The 18957-nt window shown below is 45.6% G+C and overlaps 1 protein-coding gene across 1 annotated transcript in view; it reads left to right on the top strand.

The window, feature by feature from the left end:
- The first annotated feature begins 1962 nt into the window (after positions 1–1962).
- Positions 1963–18957, top strand: part of ccdc80 (coiled-coil domain containing 80) — a 44304-nt gene continuing 27309 nt past the window's right edge. Inside the window, exons 1-2 of the mRNA XM_066686696.1 lie at positions 1963–4343; positions 5263–5419. Of these exons, the coding sequence (XP_066542793.1) occupies positions 2622–4343; positions 5263–5419 (1879 nt within the window). The 5' untranslated portion in view covers positions 1963–2621. The remainder of the gene's footprint in view (positions 4344–5262; positions 5420–18957) is intronic.

Genomic DNA, 18957 nt, shown 5'->3' with positions numbered 1-18957 from the left:
GGGACTTGTGAGTATCCCCACACCCGCCCGGCGCCTCTCACCCTGTGCAACTCCTGAGTAAGAGAGAGACCAACCCCTATCTAGGAGTTTGGTTCCAGAGCCTACACTGTGTGTAGAGGTGAGCCCAACTATATCTAGCTGGTATCTCTCAACCTCACGCACCAGCTCTGGCTCTTTCCCCCCCAGTGAGGTTATGTTCCACGTACCAAGAACCAGTTTCCGCTGACAAGTTTCACGACGCCAGGGGCCCCCTTGCCCCCGCTCTGTGCCCGATGGGCATTGCACCGCACCCCTACTCTGGATCTTGCGGGTGGTGAGCCTACATGATCCTCCCACGTTGCCATTTCGGGCTGAGCCCGGCCGGGTTACCTGGGCTGCCCAGCCACCAGGCGCTCGCCGTCGGACACTACCCCCAGGCCTGGCTCCAGGGGTAGGTCCCGGTAACCCTTTCCCGGGCAGGGTACACTGAATTTTAATGTGTGTACTCATAGGAATGCTTTTGGATCATGTTTGTCTGGATCTTCACTCCAGACCTGTTCGCCATGGGAGACCCTACTGGGAGCTAACAGCTCCCGACGACATAGCCCTGGAGGTCATGAGACCACACAAGCCCTTCCGCCACGACAAGGCCCTGATCCAGGAAGGGTAACGTAGAAATGAATTATTAAAATCATGAGAGTTTGGAACGTGTGTTTCGATGAAATCTGACTGTTGCTGTTTTACAGCCTCCTGTGGGGTTGCCAGATATAAGTACAAAATGACTTAAGTAGCAGTATTGTGGCATTTTTGGTGACAGTTTTGAATGAACTGTCTAGATTTTTGTGCACTGTATAGATTTTTCATGAAAACGGTGATCCTTAGTAGTTCAAAGTATGTGTAAAACTCTAAAATGTCAATTGAGTGTATAAAAAAAAATAAATGTGGTGACTTTTCTTGCTTTGGAATTATTTTAGCCTAATATTAAATGTTACAGTACAACATTAAAGGCGTAGTTCATGACTGTAATCAAACATTTTTATGAAATTCAGAATTTGTTTCCTTACCATTTCTAGCTCTCAAGTTTGTCTGCTCAAAACTGGTCTAATGTGTTTATGAAGCCCCAGTTTCTGTAAATGAGTAAAATAATTAAATAAATACATAAATAAATAAATTAATGGCTGGTATGCTAGCATCTCTCTCTCTCTCTCTCTCTCTCTCTCTCTCTCTCTCTCTCTCTCTCTCTCTCTCTCTCTTTCTTTCTCCTCATGGCAGAGGCATCTGGAGTTCTGTTAAATAACAGAGAGAACTCCAAATGTTGAAAAGCATTAACTGCAATGTTGATTGCTCTATTCATTCTCCATATGTGGTTAATATTTACTTACTTGCGCTGTTTCAGATCATTTAAGGTGGAAATGTCTCCAAAATTAATTAGGACACAGCTAAAGGCATTACCAAAAGTGCTACAAAACTAAACAACCCCAGTTAAAATGTATTTTCTGTGGTAACTGGTAATTCAAACAGTGCATTACACTTACAGATAAGTTAAATGTTAGAGATGTACAAACAGTTGTTATTTCCCCTTAAACACACTTTTCCACCTTAAAAGATGCAGAGCTGTTTCCCCCCAATAACAGACTTTAAGTAAATCTGTCTTAAACCGGATAGAAGGAGATTAAACACCCTCACACACATCATATACAAACACAAAAATAAATTTGAAATTTAACACATTTACGGTCAACAATGAAAAAAGGCTTGTAGCATATCAAAGAAATAAAAAGCTGTACTGTGACCTTTAACTCACCCTGTATATGCTAAGGCATTAGAGAGGATATATTGACAAGTATCCCAGGAGAACTGAGTTGATAATATTAAAAACTGGTGTGTGTGTGTGGGGGGGGGTTTAATAGTGCAATCTGGCAACCCAGCTGCTAGAGTTTATGCTCGCTGCGCTCAGAGCTCAAACACAGCGGAGACTGAGGCGAGCTTGTGCCATGAGCGGAGTATCGTCCAGTGATAAGCGGCTGGGGAAACTTTTCTGAGCGCAGCGAACTTTTTTTTCTGAACTCTTCGTCAGAACATTTTCGCGGATTTCTCTAGCTACTTCATACAACTGAGCGGAGTTATTGACATCAGGGTAGCAGAGGAGAGTGACCTAGTTCAGCTAGTTCAGATGAACTGTGGACCAGAATTTCTTTATTAACCGGAGGATTCTGTGTCATCTGAAAAAGTCATATGGAACTATTCTACTATTTTTGTACGGAGTCCAGTGGTAACCAGTGAAGGCCACGCACACTTGAATGGCCAAGGGCTGCTTTCCACATGAGCCACATGAGGGGCCAGTCACAGGTAAGCGTGCTGAATGTGCAAACTGGGGGCTAAACCAATGCTGGAGTAGCCTGATTGCACTTGTCTTTTGAGAGAAAGCCTTGTAAACCTGAAATATCTCCTGGAACTGGATTTCTTCATTTTGAAAGCTGGACTACTTGAGTGAACTGAAATCAATCATGGTTTGAAATAGTTTTTCATTCTGCTGCTGTGGAATTTGCCCCAGAGGATTCTTGACTTTAGACTACTGTCAGTCATTTGTATTGGATATATATTTTATTATTTTATTTTTTTATATATATATACTTGACAACATGGGGAGGAAACACATGCTGGGTGTTGCTTTTCTGTGTTTGTTGGCATGGGTAGTGTGTGGCTCAAAAAGCAGCCCAGCTGACAAACAAGCCAACCTCAGACCAATGGCCAGACTAAACAAAGCCCAACGGCGAGCAGGTTTCCCAGTGCATGAGAGGATTACCGACAGCCGAAAGGAAATGCAGGGAGATGAAAGCATGCGCTCCACCAGGACTGGCCAACGAAGGAGAGTGCTGACACAGGACAGTCCCATGCAGGTTGGGGCTCAAAACCCAGTCCAGAGGGACAGCAGTGCCCCTGGACCAAGGGCCCGAATGCCCACCAGTGCTGGTTCCCCTAATCTCTTAGCATCATTCGCTGGGAAAAACCGTGTGCTGGTCATCTCAGCCCCTCACGAATCAGAAGGCTACTACAGGCTGATGATGAGCCTGCTCAAGCCAGATGTTTACTGCGAACTGGCAGAGAGACATGTGCACCAGATTGTGATGTTCCATCAGGAGGGCGAGTTGGGGGGAAAAGTCCGACGCATCACCAATGAGGGAAAGGTGATGGAAGAACCTTTGGATACAACCCTCATCCCCAGACTCATGAACTTCCTCAAGTTAGAAAAAGGCAAGTTTGGAATGGTGCTTCTGAAAAAGACGCTTCAAGTTGAGGAGCGCTACCCATACCCAGTGAGACTGGAGGCCATGTATGAGGTCATAGACCAGTCTCCAATGCGTAAGATGGAGAAGGTCCGGCAGAAAGGCTTTGTGCAGAAGTGTAAAGGGGCTGGGGTTGAGGGTCAGGTTGAAGGTGTCTCTAATACTGGAACCCAGGTGGAACTGCCCACTGAGAGGCAATCAGAGAGGAAAGAGGTGCGCAAACCTTTCAGAAGACCCATCCAGAAGACCACCACGCAAGCTACTACTACTACAACAAAGCCTACAACTACCACAACCACCACCACCCGTCCCACTACTACTACCACCACGACTCGCTCAACCACAACAACTACCCGCTCTACCACAACAACTACCCGACCTACCACGACAACAACCCGCCCTACCACGACAACGACCCGCCCTACCACAACAACAACCCGCCCCACCACGACAACCACCACACGGGCCACCACCATTCTCCAGAAGACCACACCATCGACCACCAAAACCACTGCTGAAACATACTACTACAACCGAAGGGACAGGCATCATTCCAAAAAGACCACCGTCCAACCCACCACCCCGTCTTACTATTACACCAAGGCCTATACAGGAAAACATGGAGACAATCACACTGACAGAAAGGACCCCATTCGTAACAGGTATCCTGGCCTTTTGCCCACTCAACACAAGCCCAGCAAAGCTAAGCCCTCCAAGAAGAAACATGGTGATGGTGGACTAAGTAACGCATATGAGGATAAGCATGATGTCGGCAAACCCACAGATAGTTACCCTGAGGAGAAGGAAGTGGAGGTCATTCCCCCTAAGAAGGACAAAGGTAAGCAAGACAAGTCAGAGAAGAAGAAGAAAAAGGACAAAGGCGAAAAGCTGGGAAAGAAGGATAAATCAGAAAGAAGGGGAAAGGACGGGAAAGGCAATAAAAAGAATGGCAAGAAAGTTTCCAAGACACATGAACGAGAAAAAGACGAGTACCAGAAACCTACCAAGAAACCTCCACCCTCTAAAGGAGCTCTGGAAACCTTTTTGGACTATTTTGAGAACAGGAGACGGCTAATTGTGAGTACTGTACATGGCATGTAACTAAGTACATAACTATTCAGATGGGATTAGTTTAACATGGGGAGTTAGGGTAATGCCATTTTACAAAAGGATGTCAGTAATATTTGTGGCAGGCTTGCACTGAAAAAGAAATCTTGGTGAAAATAACAGAGTTGTTATTTTTCAGATTTTAATGTGAATCTTTTTTGAAATTTTAATGTGATCTCTTCTGAGATCAGCCCTTTCATCAAAAAATCCAGCTAGCAGTAACCTTAACTTCTTATTCTTCAAACAGATAATGGGTGAGAAGAATGGGCAAAAAATTTACTAATCCTTCACATGATTATTATAACTGATATTATAAACATTTTATCTGTAAATAAATGAGTAGGACACACATTCATAACACATACATAGTCTGCTCTTGTGCATAAAACCTACCTATAGCTATCAGAAAATTCTCTCCACTGAGTGCTCCTTAAGGTCGTGATATAGATTTGAGTGTGGTGCATCGTTCAGCAGCTGTGCGTATCCTCCTACATGATATTTCATTACTTATCCAGCTCCTCCATTCTTAAGAAATCCTGCAAAAAATTCCTGTACTCCAGGAAATGACAGAATATTCCACCCACATGTCAGTTTATATGGGATTCGTATTACCTGTGGTTATTTTTACTGCTTGTTATAGAGTAGGTAAAGGCTCAGGAATATTTCATGAAACGTGAGCATGCATTCCGTAAGAATGACTCAAATTATCTATTCAGATGGGATTAAAAACTACTGAGCTACTCCTGTATGAATTACTTTACCCCATGTCCACAGGTAAAACCGATCCTGTAAGAAAAGGGCTTAAGATATTAAAAACTTGTGTAAATATTACAAGGCCTTTGACTTTTGCTGCATGTTTAAAAATGTATATCTTTGTCTTTGCTTGTAGCTGATTACAGCTCCAACAGAAGAGCACAGCATGTATGTGCAGCAGAGGGATGAGTATTTGGAACATGTGTGTGAGATGGCCATCAGGAAAGTCTCCATCATCACCATCTTTGGAAGTTTGACCAACAGCACCATGAAAATTGACCATTACCAGCTGGGTGAGCCAAAGATTCCACTGAACCATGCTCTCTTAATGTGCAGTCCCTTAAGTATTTGGATATTTGTGCAATGTTAAAAATATAAATAAATATTCTCAAGGCAGTTGGTGGGTCTTAAATATTTCTATATGTGGTAATCTCTTTGCAGATTTTTATCCAAAATGCTTTTGATCACTTTTGAGTTCATGGTCCCATCCGTGAACGCAATTTTTATAGAGATTTGGTGGCTGTAATCGGCTGAGATGATTTAAACAGTTCTGTATAGACAAACCTCTTACACTAAGGACATCAAAGGAAACCTCTTACTCTATAATCATATTGTGGGACTGATGTTTAAACCTATGTGCTTTACAGCACCCTAAATGCATTCAGCTTCTCCATGTTTTTTTTTTTTGCACCAGTGTTCTACCATCAGTGTGATGTTGTACTACAAGTGTTTTTCTCTGAAAAACACTCATTTTCTGAAGCAATTTATGAAGTAACAAAGTTTACAACATGCTTAAAGGCATTCAGAAAGTTAATTCAGAAGCTCTGTTTCTCATGTTTTAAGGGGGAACTATATGTTTGAATAAGAAGCCGGCTTTTCCATGGTTGATCTTTAACTAACTTTCCAGTAAGTTTTTATTCACTGTTTGAATTACTACAGAAACTCATCTGTAACTCAAATGGTTAATTTGGTAGCACTTTCAGGTGCAGTTAGCAGTCTCCCACATTTGGAGCCTGTTCCTTCTTAAGAAATGCAGTTACAACAGCAAAAATAAGTCAGTATTACCCACTGATGGAGCAGGAATAGAGCAATGCCCTCATTTCTTTTCATGTTTTTCAATGTTCTGAGGTCTCTTCACAGTCGAAACACCTCCAGATGCCGTTTCACGCCTGAGCAGGCAGCAGAGGGAGAGAGCTGCTGAGCCAACTCTGATCGAGACACTTTCTTTGTTTCCCATTTATGGAAAAAGGGCTGTATGCAAACTCTAGACATACAACATGTTTACAACACACAAACAGAATAGAGAGATAGCAAATGATAAGGAAATTCCTCTTAACATTATAAAATGTGTACCAAATTTAAGTTGTGAACATCACCTTTAACAGTTCATGTATCTGTATTATTTTGGGGCCATGTTCTGTTTACATTTTGGGTGACATGTTTCATGGTACTTCCAAAAGTATCTTATAAATCACCCAAATAAAAGCCTGTTTTAAAAGAACTGTATATATAATTCAATATAATATAATTAAAAAAATTCAAATAACGACCTTATTTCACCAGCTATTGAAGGAGATTGGAAGGCTTGTCTAATGTGTTAACATATGCTGATTTCAAGCTTTCCATGCTCCCCTGCCAAAACCAGGTGTGCCCGCCAAGGAACAAAAAAGTCAGTGACATTTACAAAATACAGCAACAGCTTCCTGTACTCACAGCACTTTAACTGGTCTATGGTTTGAAATTATGTGTGACCAGGCCAAAGAGGGACATTTTCACTGGACCTTTATTTTGTGTTGTGGATTAGGAGCTTTGGTGTGATACCCCAAGCAAGAAGTCCCTTGGATCTGACAGCTGGCCTTTGAGTAGTGAGCAAAACCAGCACTTTTCCAGACAATGACCTCATATGACATGGCGACAGTGTAGGAACCTGGCACTAAATCTTGAGAATGGATTCTTGAGGTGTGTGGTTTGAGGAGCGAAATGATAGTTGGAATGGGATATCCGAATCTATCTTGGCATTTGTTCTCTTCAGTTCTTTACAGCAGACATGGGAAAGAATTTTGTAGCTGATACTTTTAACTGGGAGAGGTCAGGTTCACCAAGAGCAAGAGAGATTCAGTTGTTGGCAAAGCAAGTACCTTTTAGAGAGGGTATTTTTACCAGTCCCTGGCATATACTTTAAGACAGGCCTCCCATGTTAGATTTTTTTCCCCACTAAAATAGAATGAAAAATGCATATTGTCGCTGTCTGAAACTTGTATCATCAAAAAGTCAACTATACATTCATTCATTGTCTGTAACCACAGTCCAGGGTCACGGTGGGTCAGAAGTCTACCAGGAATTAGTGGGCACAAGGCAGGAACACACCCTGGAGTGTGTACCAGTCCTTTGAAGGACGACACACAAACACACACACACACCCCTATGGACAATTTTGAGTAGCCAATCAGTAAACTGTGGGAGGAAACCCACGCAGACACGGGGGGACACTCCAAACTCCTAACAGACAGTCACCCGGAGTGTGGTTTGAACCCACAATCCCAGGATCCTGGAACTGTGTATCAGTGACATTACTTGTTGCCATCCACCAACTATACAAGAGAAGAAAAATCATTATCAAATTTTAACAGAATTCAGTTGAACAGGAATGTTTTCCAAAAATGTTTTGCGTGTTTTTTTTTTTTTAAATCCATTAACACGATTTAAAGAAAAACTTACACAAATGTCCAAAAATTTAAATGGAGAAACAAGATGAGGATATAAGGTTTATTGTTAGACAGCGTGTGACTGTTTCAGTGTCGAATCTGAGTCTCAGCGTATGACTTTTTTAGTGTCGAGTCTGAGTCTCAGCATCTGACGGTTTCAGTGTCGAGTCTGAGTCTCAGCGTGTGGCTGTTTCAATGTAGAGTTTGGGTCTCAGCGCGTGACGGATTCAGTGTAGAGTCTGAGTCTCAGCGTGTGACTTTTTTAGTGTCAAGTCTGAGTCTCAGCATGTGACGGTTTCAGTGTCGAGTCTGAGTATCAGCAGATGACTGTTTCAGTTCGAGTCTGAGTCTCAGCGTGTGGCTGTTTCAGTGTAGAGTCTGAGTCTCAGCGTGTGACTGTTTCAGTGTAGAGTCTGAGTCTCAGCATGTGACTGTTTCAGTTTAGAGTCTGAGTCTCAGTGTGTGACTGTTTCAGTGTAGAGTCTAAGTCTCAGCATGTGACTGTTTCAGTGTAGAGTCTGAGTCTCAGCATGTGGCTGTTTCAGTGTAGAGTTTGGGTCTCAGCGCGTGACGGATTCAGTGTAGAGTCTGAGTCTCAGCGTGTGACTTTTTTAGTGTCAAGTCTGAGTCTCAGCATGTGACGGTTTCAGTGTCGAGTCTGAGTCTCAGCAGATGACTGTTTCAGTTCGAGTCTGAGTCTCAGCGTGTGGCTGTTTCAGTGTAGAGTCTGAGTCTCAGCGTGTGACTGTTTCCGTGTAGGGTCTGAGTCTCAGCATGTGACTGTTTCAGTTTAGAGTCTGAGTCTCAGTGTGTGACTGTTTCAGTGTAGAGTCTAAGTCTCAGCATGTGACTGTTTCAGTGTAGAGTCTGAGTCTCAGCGTGTGACTGTTTCAGTGTGGAGTCTGAGTCTCAGCTCGTGATGGTTTCAGTGTAGAGTCTGAGTCTCAGCATGTGACTGTTTCAGTTTAGAGTCTGAGTCTCAGCATGTGACTGTTTCAGTGTAGAGTCTAAGTCTCAGTGTGTGACTGTTTCAGTGTAGGGTCTGAGTCTCAGCGTGTGGCTGTTTCAGGGTTGAGTCTGAGTCTCAGCGTGTGACTGTTTCAGTGTAGAGTCTGAATCTCAGCGTGTGGGTGTTTCAGAGTTGAGTCTGAGTCTCAGCATGTGAATGTTTCAGTGTCGAGTCTGAGTCTCAGCGTGACGGTTTCAGTGTCGAGTCTGAGTCTCAGTGTGTGACGGTTTCAGTGTAGAGTCTGAGTCTCAGTGTGTGACTGTTTTAGTGTAGAGTCTGAGTCTCAGTGTGTGACTGTTTCAGTGTAGAGTCTGAGTCTCAGCATGTGACTGTTTTAGTGTCGAGTCTGAGTCTCAGCGTGTGACTGTTTCAGTGTAGTGTCTGAGTCTCAGCGTGTGACTGTTTCAGTGTCGAGTCTGAGTCTCAGCGTGTGACTGTTTCAGTGTAGAGTCTGAGTCTCAGCGTGACTGTTTTAGTGTCGAGTCTGAGTCTCAGCGTGTGACTGTTTCAGTGTAGAGTCTGAGTCTCAGCGTGACTGTTTTAGTGTCGAGTCTGAGTCTCAGCGTGTGACTGTTTCAGTGTATAGTCTGAGTCTCAGCGTGTGACTGTTGCAGTGTAGAGTCTGAGTCTCAGCGTGACTGTTTTAGTGTAGAGTCTGAGTCTCAGCGTGACTGTTTTAGTGTCGAGTCTGAGTCTCAGCGTGTGACTGTTGCAGTGTAGAGTCTGAGTCTCAGCGTGTGACTGTTGCAGTGTAGAGTCTGAGTCTCAGCGTGACTGTTGCAGTGTAGAGTCTGAGTCTCAGCGTGTGACTGTTGCAGTGTAGAGTCTGAGTCTCAGCGTGACTGTTTTAGTGTCGAGTCTGAGTCTCAGCGTGTGACTGTTTCAGTGTAGAGTCTGAGTCTCAGCGTGTGACTGTTGCAGTGTAGAGTCTGAGTCTCAGCATTTGACTGTTTCAGTTTAGAGTCTGAGTCTCAGCTTGTGACTGTTTCAGTGTAGAGTCTGAGTCTCCACGTATGACTGTTTTAGTGTATAGTCTGAGTCTCAGCATGTGACTGTTTCAGTGTAGAGTCTGAGTCTGAGCGTGTGACTGTTTCAGTGTAGAGTCTGAGTCTCAGCGTGTGACTGTTTCAGTGTAGAGTCTGAGTCTCAGCGTGTGACTGTTGCAGTGTAGAGTCTGAGTCTCAGCGTGACGGTTTCAGTGTCGAGTCTGAGTCTCAGCGTGTGACTGTTGCAGTGTAGAGTCTGAGTCTCAGCGTGACTGTTTTAGTGTCGAGTCTGAGTCTCAGCGTGTGACTGTTTCAGTGTAGAGTCTGAGTCTCAGCGTGACTGTTTTAGTGTCGAGTCTGAGTCTCAGCGTGTGACTGTTTCAGTGTAGAGTCTGAGTCTCAGCGTGACTGTTTTAGTGTCAAGTCTGAGTCTCAGCGTGTGACTGTTGCAGTTTAGAGTCTGAGTCTCAGCATGTGACTTTTTCAGTGTCGAGTCTGAGTCTCAGCGTGTGACTGTTTCAGTGTAGAGTCTGAGTCTCAGCGTGTGACTGTTGCAGTGTAGAGTCTAAGTCTCAGCGTGTGGCTGTTTCAGAGTTGAGTCTGAGTCTCAGCGTGTGACTGTTGCAGTGTAGAGTCTGAGTCTCAGCATGTGACTGTTTCAGTGTCGGGTCTGAGTCTCAGCGTATGATGGTTTCAGTGTCGAGTATGAGCCTCAGTGTGTAACGGTTTCAGTGTAGAGTCTGAGTCTCAGCGTGTGACTGTTTCAGTGTCAAGTCTGAGTCTCAGCGTGTGACTGTTTCAGTGTCGAGTCTGAGTCTCAACTTGTGACTGTTTCAGTGTAGAGTCTGAGTCTCCAAGTGTGACTGTTTTAGTGTATAGTCTGAGTCTCAGCATGTGACTGTTTCAGAGTAGAGTCTGAGTCTCAGCGTGTGAGTGTTTCAGTGTAGAGTCTGAGTCTGAGCGTGTGACTGTTTCAGTGTAGAGTCTGAGTCTCCGCGTATGACTGTTTTAGTGTCGATTCTGAGTCTAAGCATGTGACTGTTACAGTGTCTGAGTCTTAGCATATGACTGTTACAGTGTAGAGTCTGAGTCTGAGCGTGTGACTGTTTCAGTGTAGAGTCTGAGTCTCCGCGTATGACTGTTTTAGTGTCGATTCTGAGTCTCCGCATGTGGCTGTTTCAGAGTTGATTCTGAGTCTAAGCATGTGACTGTTACAGTGTCTGAGTCTTAGCATATGACTGTTACAGTGTAGAGTCTGAGTCTCAGCGTGTGACTGTTGCAGTGTAGAGTCTGAGTCTCAGCATGTGACTGTTTCAGTGTAGAGTCTGAGTCTCCGCATGTGACTGTTTCAGTGTAGAGTCTGAGTCTCAGCGTGTGGCTGTTTCAGTGTAGAGTCTGAGTCTCAGCGTGTGGCTGTTTCAGAGTTGAGTCTGAGTCTCAGCGTGTGACTGTTGCAGTGTAGAGTCTGAGTCTCAGCATGTGACTGTTTTAGTGTCGAGTCTGAGTCTCAGCGTGTGACTGTTTCAGTGTAGAGTCTGAGTCTCCGCATGTGGCTGTTTCAGAGGTGATTCTGAGTCTAAGCATGTGACTGTTACAGTGTCTGAGTCTTACCATATGACTGTTACAGTGTAGAGTCTGAGTCTCAGCGTGTGACTGTTGCAGTGTAGAGTCTGAGTCTCAGCATGTGACTGTTTCAGTGTAGAGTCTGAGTCTCCGCATGTGACTGTTTCAGTGTAGAGTCTGAGTCTCAGCGTGTGGCTGTTTCAGTGTAGAGTCTGAGTCTCAGCGTGTGGCTGTTTCAGTGTAGAGTCTGAATCTCAGCGTGTGACTGTTGCAGTTTAGAGTCTGAGTCTCAGCATGTGACTTTTTCAGTGTCGAGTCTGAGTCTCAGCGTGTGAGTGTTTCAGTGTAGAGTCTGAGTCTCAGCATGTGACTGTTTCAGTGTCGGGTCTGAGTCTCAGCGTGTGACGGTTTCAGTGTCGAGTATGAGCCTCAGTGTGTGACGGTTTCAGTGTCGGGTCTGAGTCTCAGCGTGTGACTGTTTCAGTGTCAAGTCTGAGTCTCAGCGTGTGACTGTTTCAGTGTCGAGTCTGAGTCTCAGCTTGTGACTGTTTCAGTGTAGAGTCTGAGTTTCCACGTGTGACTGTTTTAGTGTATAGTCTGAGTCTCAGCATGTGACTGTTTCAGTGTAGAGCCTGAGTCTCAGCGTGTGACTGTTTCAGTGTAGAGTCTGAGTCTGAGCGTGTGACTGTTTCAGTGTAGAGTCTGAGTCTCAGCGTGTGACTGTTGCAGTGTAGAGTCTGAGTCTCAGCGTGTGACTGTTGCAGTGTAGAGTCTGAGTCTCAGCATGTGACTGTTTCAGTGTAGAGTCTGAGTCTCAGCGTGTGACTGTTTCAGTGTAGAGTCTGAGTCTCAGCGTGTGACTGTTGCAGTGTAGAGTCTGAGTCTCAGCGTGTGACTGTTGCATTGTAGAGTCTGAGTCTCAGCGTGTGACTGTTGCAGTGTAGAGTCTGAGTCTCAGCGTGTGACTGTTGCAGTGTAGAGTCTGAGTCTCAGCATGTGACTGTTTCATTGTAGAGTCTGAGTTTCAGCATGTGACTGTTTCAGTGTAGAGTCTGAGTCTCAGCGTGTGGCTGTTTCAGTGTAGAGTCTGAGTCTCAGCGTGTGGCTGTTTCAGAGTTGAGTCTGAGTCTCAGCGTGTGACTGTTGCAGTGTAGAGTCTGAGTCTCAGCATTTGACTGTTTCAGTGTCGAGTCTGAGTCTCAGCGTGTGACGGTTTCAGTGTCGAGTATGAGTCTCAGTGTGTGACGGTTTTAGTGTAGAGTCTGAGTCTCAGCATGTGACTGTTTCAGTGTAGAGTCTGAGTCTCAGCGTGTGACTGTTTTAGTGTCGAGTCTGAGTCTCAGCGTGTGACTGTTTCAGTGTAGAGTCTGAGTGTCAGCGTGTGACTGTTTCAGTGTAGAGTCTGAGTCTCAGCGTGTGACTGTTTCAGTGTCGAGTCTGAGTCTCAGCTTGTGACTGTTTCAGTGTAGAGTCTGAGTCTCCACGTGTGACTGTTTTAGTGTATAGTCTGAGTCTCAGCATGTGACTTTTTCAGTGTAGAGTCTGAGTCTGAGCGTGTGACTGTTTCAGTGTAGAGTCTGAGTCTCAGCGTGTGACTGTTTCAGTGTAGAGTCTGAGTCTCAGCGTGTGACTGTTGCAGTGTAGAGTCTGAGTCTCAGCGTGTGACTGTTGCAGTGTAGAGTCTGAGTCTCAGCATGTGACTGTTTCAGTGTAGAGTCTGAGTTTCAGCATGTGACTGTTTCAGTGTAGAGTCTGAGTCTCAGCGTGTGGCTGTTTCAGTGTAGAGTCTGAGTCTCAGCGTGTGGCTGTTTCAGAGTTGAGTCTGAGTCTCAGCGTGTGACTGTTGCAGTGTAGAGTCTGAGTCTCAGCATTTGACTGTTTCAGTGTCGAGTCTGTGTCTCAGCGTGTGACGGTTTCAGTGTCAAGTCTGAGTCTCAGCGTGTGACTGTTTCAGTGTCGAGTCTGAGTCTCAGCATGTGACTGTTTTAGTGTCGAGTCTGAGTCTCAGCGTGTGACTGTTTCAGTGTAGAGTCTGAGTCTCCGCATGTGGCTGTTTCAGAGGTGATTCTGAGTCTAAGCATGTGACTGTTACAGTGTCTGAGTCTTACCATATGACTGTTACAGTGTAGAGTCTGAGTCTCAGCGTGTGACTGTTGCAGTGTAGAGTCTGAGTCTCAGCATGTGACTGTTTCAGTGTAGAGTCTGAGTCTCCGCATGTGACTGTTTCAGTGTAGAGTCTGAGTCTCAGCGTGTGGCTGTTTCAGTGTAGAGTCTGAGTCTCAGCGCGTGGCTGTTTCAGAGTTGAGTCTGAATCTCAGCGTGTGACTGTTGCAGTTTAGAGTCTGAGTCTCAGCATGTGACTTTTTCAGTGTCGAGTCTGAGTCTCAGCGTGTGAGTGTTTCAGTGTAGAGTCTGAGTCTCAGCATGTGACTGTTTCAGTGTCGGGTCTGAGTCTCAGCGTGTGACGGTTTCAGTGTCGAGTATGAGCCTCAGTGTGTGACGGTTTCAGTGTCGGGTCTGAGTCTCAGCGTGTGACTGTTTCAGTGTCAAGTCTGAGTCTCAGCGTGTGACTGTTTCAGTGTCGAGTCTGAGTCTCAGCTTGTGACTGTTTCAGTGTAGAGTCTGAGTTTCCACGTGTGACTGTTTTAGTGTATAGTCTGAGTCTCAGCATGTGACTGTTTCAGTGTAGAGCCTGAGTCTCAGCGTGTGACTGTTTCAGTGTAGAGTCTGAGTCTGAGCGTGTGACTGTTTCAGTGTAGAGTCTGAGTCTCAGCGTGTGACTGTTTCAGTGTAGAGTCTGAGTCTCAGCGTGTGACTGTTGCAGTGTAGAGTCTGAGTCTCAGCGTGTGACTGTTGCAGTGTAGAGTCTGAGTGTCAGCGTGTGACTGTTGCATTGTAGAGTCTGAGTCTCAGCGTGTGACTGTTGCAGTGTAGAGTCTGAGTCTCAGCGTGTGACTGTTGCAGTGTAGAGTCTGAGTCTCAGCATGTGACTGTTTCATTGTAGAGTCTGAGTTTCAGCATGTGACTGTTTCAGTGTAGAGTCTGAGTCTCAGCGTGTGGCTGTTTCAGTGTAGAGTCTGAGTCTCAGCGTGTGGCTGTTTCAGAGTTGAGTCTGAGTCTCAGCGTGTGACTGTTGCAGTGTAGAGTCTGAGTCTCAGCATTTGACTGTTTCAGTGTCGAGTCTGAGTCTCAGCGTGTGACGGTTTCAGTGTCGAGTATGAGTCTCAGTGTGTGACGGTTTTAGTGTAGAGTCTGAGTCTCAGCATGTGACTGTTTCAGTGTAGAGTCTGAGTCTCAGCGTGTGACTGTTTTAGTGTCGAGTCTGAGTCTCAGCGTGTGACTGTTTCAGTGTAGAGTCTGAGTGTCAGCGTGTGACTGTTTCAGTGTAGAGTCTGAGTCTCAGCGTGTGACTGTTTCAGTGTCGAGTCTGAGTCTCAGCTTGTGACTGTTTCAGTGTAGAGTCTGAGTCTCCACGTGTGACTGTTTTAGTGTATAGTCTGAGTCTCAGCATGTGACTTTTTCAGTGTAGAGTCTGAGTCTGAGCGTGTGACTGTTTCAGTGTAGTCTGAGTCTCAGCGTGTGACTGTTTCAGTGTAGAGTCTGAGTCTCAGCGTGTGACTGTTGCAGTGTAGAGTCTGAGTCTCAGCGTGTGACTGTTGCAGTGTAGAGTCTGAGTCTCAGCGTGTGACTGTTGCAGTGTAGAGTCTGAGTCTCAGCATGTGACTGTTTCAGTGTAGAGTCTGAGTTTCAGCATGTGACTGTTTCAGTGTAGAGTCTGAGTCTCAGCGTGTGGCTGTTTCAGTGTAGAGTCTGAGTCTCAGCGTGTGGCTGTTTCAGAGTTGAGTCTGAGTCTCAGCGTGTGACTGTTGCAGTGTAGAGTCTGAGTCTCAGCATTTGACTGTTTCAGTGTCGAGTCTGTGTCTCAGCGTGTGACGGTTTCAGTGTCAAGTCTGAGTCTCAGCGTGTGACTGTTTCAGTGTCGAGTCTGAGTCTCAGCTTGTGACTGTTTCAGTGTAGAGTCTGAGTTTCCACGTGTGACTGTTTTAGTGTATAGTCTGAGTCTCAGCATGTGACTGTTTCAGTGTAGAGTCTGAGTCTCAGCGTGTGACTGTTTCAGTGTAGAGTCTGAGTCTGAGCGTGTGACTGTTTCAGTGTAGAGTCTGAGTCTCAGCGTGTGACTGTTTCAGTGTAGAGTCTGAGTCTCAGCGTGTGACTGTTGCAGTGTAGAGTCTGAGTCTCAGCGTGTGACTGTTGCAGTATAGAGTCTGAGTCTCAGCATGTGACTGTTTCAGTGTAGAGTCTGAGTCTCAGCGTGTGACTGTTTCAGTGTAGAGTCTGAGTCTCAGCGTGTGACTGTTGCAGTGTAGAGTCTGAGTCTCAGCGTGTGACTGTTGCAGTGTAGAGTCTGAGTCTCAGCATGTGACTGTTTCAGTGTAGAGTCTGAGTTTCAGCATGTGACTGTTTCAGTGTAGAGTCTAGGTCTCAGCGTGTGGCTGTTTCAGTGTAGAGTCTGAGTCTCAGCGTGTGGCTGTTTCAGAGTTGAGTCTGAGTCTCAGCATGTGACTGTTGCAGTGTAGAGTCTGAGTCTCAGCATTTGACTGTTTCAGTGTCGAGTCTGAGTCTCAGTGTGTGACGGTTTCAGTGTCGAGTATGAGTCTCAGTGTGTGACGGTTTCAGTGTAGAGTCTGAGTCTCAGCATGTGACTGTTTTAGTGTCGAGTCTGAGTCTCAGCGTGTGACTGTTTTAGTGTCGAGTCTGAGTCTCAGCGTGTGACTGTTTCAGTGTAGAGTCTGAGTCTCAGCGTGTGACTGTTTCAGTGTAGAGTCTGAGTCTGAGCGTGTGACTGTTTCAATGTAGAGTCTGAGTCTCAGCGTGTGACTGTTTCAGTGTAGAGTCTGAGTCTCAGCGTGTGACTGTTGCAGTGTAGAGTCTGAATCTCAGCGTGTGACTGTTGCAGTGTAGAGTCTGAGTCTCAGCGTGTGACTGTTGCAGTGTAGAGTCTGAGTCTCAGCATGTGACTGTTTCAGTGTAGAGTCTGAGTTTCAGCATGTGACTGTTTCAGTGTAGAGTCTGAGTCTCAGCGTGTGGCTGTTTCAGAGTTGAGTCTGAGTCTCAGCGTGTGACTGTTGCAGTGTAGAGTCTGAGTCTCAGCATTTGACTGTTTCAGTGTCGAGTCTGAGTCTCAGCGTGTGACGGTTTCAGTGTCGAGTATGAGTCTCAGCGTGTGACGGTTTCAGTGTAGAGTCTGAGTCTGAGCATGTGACTGTTTCAGTGTCGAGTCTGAGTCTCAGCTTGTGACTGTTTCAGTGTAGAGTCTAAGTCTCAGCGTGTGACTGTTTTAGTGTATAGTCTGAGTCTGAGCATGTGACTGTTTCAGTGTAGAGTCTGAGTCTCAGCGTGTGACTGTTTCAGTGTAGAGTCTGAGTCTTAGCATGTGACTGTTTCAGTGTGGAGTCTGAGTCTCAGCGTGACCGTTTCAGTGTAGAGTCTGAGTCTCAGCATGTGACTGTTTCAGTTTAGAGTCTAAGTCTCAGCGTGTGACTGTTTTAGTGTCGAGTCTGAGTCTCAGCATGTGACTGTTTCAGTGTAGAGTCTGAGTCTCAGCGTGTGACTGTTTCAGTGTCGAGTCTGAGTGTCAGCGTGTGACTGTTTCAGTGTAGAGTCTAAGTCTCAGCATGTGACTGTTTCAGTGTTGAGTCTTAGCATATAACTGTTACAGTGTCAAGTCTGAGTCTCAGCGTGTGACTGTTTCAGTGTTGAGTCTCAGCGTGTGACTGTTTCAGTGTAGAGTCTGAATCTCAGCGTGTGGGTGTTTCAGAGTTGAGTCTGAGTCTCAGCATGTGAATGTTTCAGTGTCGAGTCTGAGTCTCAGCGTGACGGTTTCAGTGTCGAGTCTGAGTCTCAGTGTGTGACGGTTTCAGTGTAGAGTCTGAGTCTCAGTGTGTGACTGTTTTAGTGTAGAGTCTGAGTCTCAGTGTGTGACTGTTTCAGTGTAGAGTCTGAGTCTCAGCATGTGACTGTTTTAGTGTCGAGTCTGAGTCTCAGCGTGTGACTGTTTCAGTGTAGTGTCTGAGTCTCAGCGTGTGACTGTTTCAGTGTAGAGTCTGAGTCTCAGCGTGTGACTGTTTCAGTGTGGAGTCTGAGTCTCAGCTTGTGACTGTTTCAGTGTAGAGTCTGAGTCTCCACGTATGACTGTTTTAGTGTATAGTCTGAGTCTCAGCATGTGACTGTTTCAGTGTAGAGTCTGAGTCTGAGCGTGTGACTGTTTCAGTGTAGAGTCTGAGTCTCAGCGTGTGACTGTTTCAGTGTAGAGTCTGAGTCTCAGCGTGTGACTGTTGCAGTGTAGAGTCTGAGTCTCAGCGTGACGGTTTCAGTGTCGAGTCTGAGTCTCAGCGTGTGACTGTTGCAGTGTAGAGTCTGAGTCTCAGCGTGACTGTTTTAGTGTCGAGTCTGAGTCTCAGCGTGTGACTGTTTCAGTGTAGAGTCTGAGTCTCAGCGTGACTGTTTTAGTGTCGAGTCTGAGTCTCAGCGTGTGACTGTTTCAGTGTAGAGTCTGAGTCTCAGCGTGACTGTTTTAGTGTCAAGTCTGAGTCTCAGCGTGTGACTGTTGCAGTTTAGAGTCTGAGTCTCAGCATGTGACTTTTTCAGTGTCGAGTCTGAGTCTCAGCGTGTGACTGTTTCAGTGTAGAGTCTGAGTCTCAGCGTGTGACTGTTGCAGTGTAGAGTCTAAGTCTCAGCGTGTGGCTGTTTCAGAGTTGAGTCTGAGTCTCAGCGTGTGACTGTTGCAGTGTAGAGTCTGAGTCTCAGCATGTGACTGTTTCAGTGTCGGGTCTGAGTCTCAGCGTATGATGGTTTCAGTGTCGAGTATGAGCCTCAGTGTGTAACGGTTTCAGTGTAGAGTCTGAGTCTCAGCGTGTGACTGTTTCAGTGTCAAGTCTGAGTCTCAGCGTGTGACTGTTTCAGTGTCGAGTCTGAGTCTCAACTTGTGACTGTTTCAGTGTAGAGTCTGAGTCTCCAAGTGTGACTGTTTTAGTGTATAGTCTGAGTCTCAGCATGTGACTGTTTCAGAGTAGAGTCTGAGTCTCAGCGTGTGAGTGTTTCAGTGTAGAGTCTGAGTCTGAGCGTGTGACTGTTTCAGTGTAGAGTCTGAGTCTCCGCGTATGACTGTTTTAGTGTCGATTCTGAGTCTAAGCATGTGACTGTTACAGTGTCTGAGTCTTAGCATATGACTGTTACAGTGTAGAGTCTGAGTCTGAGCGTGTGACTGTTTCAGTGTAGAGTCTGAGTCTCCGCGTATGACTGTTTTAGTGTCGATTCTGAGTCTCCGCATGTGGCTGTTTCAGAGTTGATTCTGAGTCTAAGCATGTGACTGTTACAGTGTCTGAGTCTTAGCATATGACTGTTACAGTGTAGAGTCTGAGTCTCAGCGTGTGACTGTTGCAGTGTAGAGTCTGAGTCTCAGCATGTGACTGTTTCAGTGTAGAGTCTGAGTCTCCGCATGTGACTGTTTCAGTGTAGAGTCTGAGTCTCAGCGTGTGGCTGTTTCAGTGTAGAGTCTGAGTCTCAGC

This window comes from Hoplias malabaricus, chromosome 12 (assembly GCF_029633855.1).
Source record: "Hoplias malabaricus isolate fHopMal1 chromosome 12, fHopMal1.hap1, whole genome shotgun sequence".
NCBI lineage: Eukaryota > Metazoa > Chordata > Actinopteri > Characiformes > Erythrinidae > Hoplias > Hoplias malabaricus.
The sequence above is the reverse complement of the archived record's forward strand: the minus strand, read 5'-3'. Positions and strand labels throughout refer to the sequence as shown.